Source organism: Lynx canadensis, chromosome C1 (assembly GCF_007474595.2).
Source record: "Lynx canadensis isolate LIC74 chromosome C1, mLynCan4.pri.v2, whole genome shotgun sequence".
Classification (NCBI taxonomy): Eukaryota; Metazoa; Chordata; class Mammalia; order Carnivora; family Felidae; genus Lynx; species Lynx canadensis.
Window position 1 is genome coordinate 188,272,924 of NC_044310.1, and position 3,942 is coordinate 188,276,865.

The following is a 3,942-nucleotide window of genomic DNA, read 5'->3' on the forward strand; positions in this document are numbered from 1 at the left end:
ACGCGTACACTCACGTGTACACACACACACACACGCACATAGACACACGCTCGCGCGCGCGCGTACACTACACATACACACCGACTGTTTCCTCCGCTCCCCCTCCCCCCGGGGGGGGCGGGGCCTCTTTCTCTTTAAAGAGCAGACGGTCTTATTGCAAACCCCGGCTCTCTAAGGCCCTGGGGGCCCGGGACCCGAGCTGCTCGCAGCCAATGGACGCGGTGGAGCGGCTCGAGCGCGGCTGACGCTACACCAATGGGCGTTAGCGGGGGGCGGGGGCAGCGGAGGAGACACTATTGTTGATGAGGAGGAGCGGCGGCGGCGGCGGCGGCTGCTGCACCACCTCGTTGCTGCCGGCCGCGGCCCGGGCGCCCCCTGCTCCACGGATTCCGGCCTCGCCACCCGTCGCGGGGACCTTCCCTCCGGCCTCGAGAATCCAAACCCCTGCATCCAACAACAACAAACCTCCCCCCGTCTCGCCCAGTCACCGGGGAGGGGGGGGACCATGTCCCAGCGGGTGAGGCGCAATGGGTCCCCCACGCCGGCCGGCTCCCTCGGGGGCGGTGCGGTCGCCACGGCTGGGGGAGCCGGGAGCCGCCTGCAACCCATGAGGGCGACGGTTCCGTTCCAGCTGAAGCAGCAGCAGCAACATGGCAGCCCCACGCGGAGCAACGGCGGCGGCGGCGGCAACAACGGCGGCTGCTGTGGTGGCGCCTCAGGCCCCTCAGGCGGCGTCGGCGGCGGGGGCCCGCGCACCGCCTCGCGCAGCACTAGCCCACGCGCGGCGGCGGGAGTGCGGCCGCGCGCACCAGCCCCACAGTAGCTACGCAGACGGGCGCGTCCGCGACGTCCACGCGAGGAACCAGCCCCACGCGCGGCGCCGCGCCCGGGGCTCGCGGGAGCCCCCCACGGCCGCAGCCCCCGCCGCCGCTGCTGGGCACTGTTTCGTCCCCTAGCTCCTCGCCCACCCACCTGTGGACTGGCGAGGTGAGCACGGCCCCACCCCCAGCCCGCGTCCGGCACCGGAGAAGGTCCCCGGAGCAAAGCCGTAGCTCCCCAGAGAGGAGGAGCCCAAGCGCCCCGGTTTGCAAAGCAGGTACGTGCTGGGAGCCGAGCGGCTAGGGGAAGGGAGTAGGAAGGGGTCCTGGGCGCGCGCCGCTTTCGTGCGGGGATTGCGGCGCTACAGCGTAGCCCGGGCGGGCGGGGGGCGGGGCGGGGGGCGGGGCCGGGGTGGTGCGGTGCCGCCTTCCCCGGGCAAGCCCCGCGCCCTCTCCACCGCTCCTGTTTGTCTCATTCATTGCTCTGCCGACCTTGCGCGGGTCTCTGATAGTGCAGGTGCAGCTGCTAACCTTCTGCTTGGGCTGATACGTGTTAATGATAAACCTGGGATTCTGGCCTCCCGTTGGTTACTGCTAACCCTTTCTTGGGGGTGAGGCTAGGAGTGGTTTGCCGCTTTGTTTTAGTGACCTGGTTAATGTTACTATAGCACATGTCTGCTGCTAAGTATTTCTTTTGTAAAACAGTTTCAGATTGTAAAGACTGAATTCATTAGCATAGCAAATTTGGATCCCTGAAGAGACGTGAGACTGGCAACGTGTTAGTATTTCCTTAGACCTGATACGTGGGTAGCAAGAAAACTCTATAAGCTTTGTCTTAGAGTCCGGGTGTATTTCTGATATACTGATTTTATTTAGATGTAAAGCATTTATTTTAAAAAAAAGATCAACGTTTTTCTCTTATTATTTTAGGGACAGCCCCCCCCCCCCAAAAAAAAAAACAAAACAAAAAAAAAACCCTGTTGTTTTTCTGTGTACTTGGAAGCTTTTTGGAAAAGGTCCTGAATGGGACTGTTGGGTTTCACTGGAGTCATTCATAAAGAGTACTGAAAAGATTCAAATTATGAAAGTGGAAAGAAAATTGGTCATTCAGTTGTCTTTCTGTTAGAATCTAGTGTAAAAAACAAATGGATGTTTTTGGCTTATGCAGTTATACTGATGATATATACCTTTGTTTTTTCCCTTGTCTGGGGGAATTTCTTTAGAATCTTTCATGCAGAATTGCTGTGAATTTCAGGGAAATTTAGTACAGAAGTACTTCTCAACCAAATAAAACAGATTAAGTGGCTTCAAGGGTTCATTCAGAAATGCAGGGAGTAGGATGACTCTTACTGTTTATTTTATCAAAGATTTTAGATAGTGGGATACATTTTTGGGAGAGATTGGCCCTAAAAAATGATCATAGTGTTTTCTAATTAGAATGAGAATATGGTTTTAAACCCGTTTGAAAAATGCATTGTTGTGTTTGTTTTTAAACTCGATTGTTTAAAGGTACTAGAATCCTCCTTCCCTCAAAATATAGTTTATCACTTTACTGAGCTCCTACTCTATGGTCGTAAGTTACCTACAAGTTCTCATTTTAACTTTACAGTCAGGTTTTAGATTAAGTAAGCAAGTAACAAGATACTTGAATTTTGCTGGATGTACTCCCAAAACCGTTTGTCTTTCACATTATAATCAAGGAGGTAGGTTCATGATGTATAAGACAGGATCTGGGATATATATAACATACTAAAATCACATGTGTTTTTGAAGCAACTCTTAGAGGTATCTGGTGAACGTAATTACTTCAATTACCTTCAACCTTCTGGAGCTGGTATAGTGTGGCAAGTGGAAGGGAAGAGGGGGTGGTGACTGCAGTCTCATAACAGAATCTGGCTGCCCTCTCAACTATAGTGACCCTTAAAGCAGAGCAGAAACCTGAGGAGAGCCCAGTTAAGTATTGGCAAAGAGTGGAAGAAGGTGGTCTTTTCTTCTTTGTTTAGGATTTATTTTCTCGGATCTTGGTCTCATGTGCCCACTCTTCATGTTTCCCAAAGCTCCCTTGTCTTAGGCTGTCATTCCAGTCATGCTATATATAAAAGTAACCTTTCTCAAAAGCTTCCCGTCCCCCCACCAAAAAACTTCCCAGAAAATAAAAAAAACATTTTCTTCTAGTATGGTATGCTCAACTATGTGTGAAAGGAATAGTGTGGGTCATTAAGTTTTACTGAATTGAATGTCTGATAGCTTCTTTCCTTGAAATGTCTCATTTCACTCTAGTGAACTTTCATGCAGATAGGACTTTCAGATTTTATATTTCAAGTCTTAATAGCACAAACTAGATAATTTGCTATTTTTCTCAGACTAAATCTGGAAAGAGAGAAGAGGGGGAAAAAGAATCTTTTTGATCCCTGGGACTCTTTGATTAAAGGGAAATTATCACCAGTTTGCAGCCTTGGTGAAATGTAGAAGTCCTTACTGGTAGAAGGGAATGGTCTGTAGTTCTGTAAACCTCATATGACTCAAATTCCAAGGATCATCTAGATACGGCCGCCAACTTCAAGGTGTCTATCGGATGAACTGGATGCTTTAATCTTTGTTTAGGGATCCAATATCTGAAAGCCTCTGAGTTGAAGGTCTTAGAATCTTTGGAGGGGAGTCTCTACTTTGCCAGGGTTAGATGTAATAACTGGCTAACCCAGAATTTTTTCTCGTGACTACTATTAAGGTAAACCAAGCACCTATCCCTGACATATTTTAAACTTCTCACCTTCAGGGCCTGCCATCTCCATGGCAAAGTGGCTTGCCATTAGGAACTGATCTCAGTTAGAGAAGGTAACCAGGCAACAGTGTTAACTGTAGACAAAATGAGGAAGGAGGTGAGGTTTGTTTTTGTGCTTTCTCTCCTTTTGTCTTTTTAAAAAAATTTTTTTAATGTTTATTTATCTTTGAGAGAGAGTGTGCAAGGCAGGCTGCAGGCTCTGAGTTGTCAGCACAGAGCCCAGTGTGTGGCTCAGACCCATGAACTGTGAGATCATGACCTGAGCCGAAGTTGGATGCTTAACCAACTGAGCCACCCAGGCGCCCCCTACTCCTTTTGTCTTGATAAAATGACAGGTGTATT

At 50.1% G+C, this 3,942-nt stretch overlaps 1 protein-coding gene across 1 annotated transcript in view; it reads left to right on the forward strand.

The window, feature by feature from the left end:
* Positions 1-355: 355 nt before the first annotated feature.
* Positions 356-3,942, forward strand: part of FAM117B (family with sequence similarity 117 member B) — a 63,621-nt gene continuing 60,034 nt past the window's right edge. Inside the window, 2 exon segments of the mRNA XM_030326766.1 lie at positions 356-770; positions 773-1,096. Coding sequence (XP_030182626.1) covers positions 506-770; positions 773-1,096 — 589 coding nt within the window. The 5' untranslated portion in view covers positions 356-505.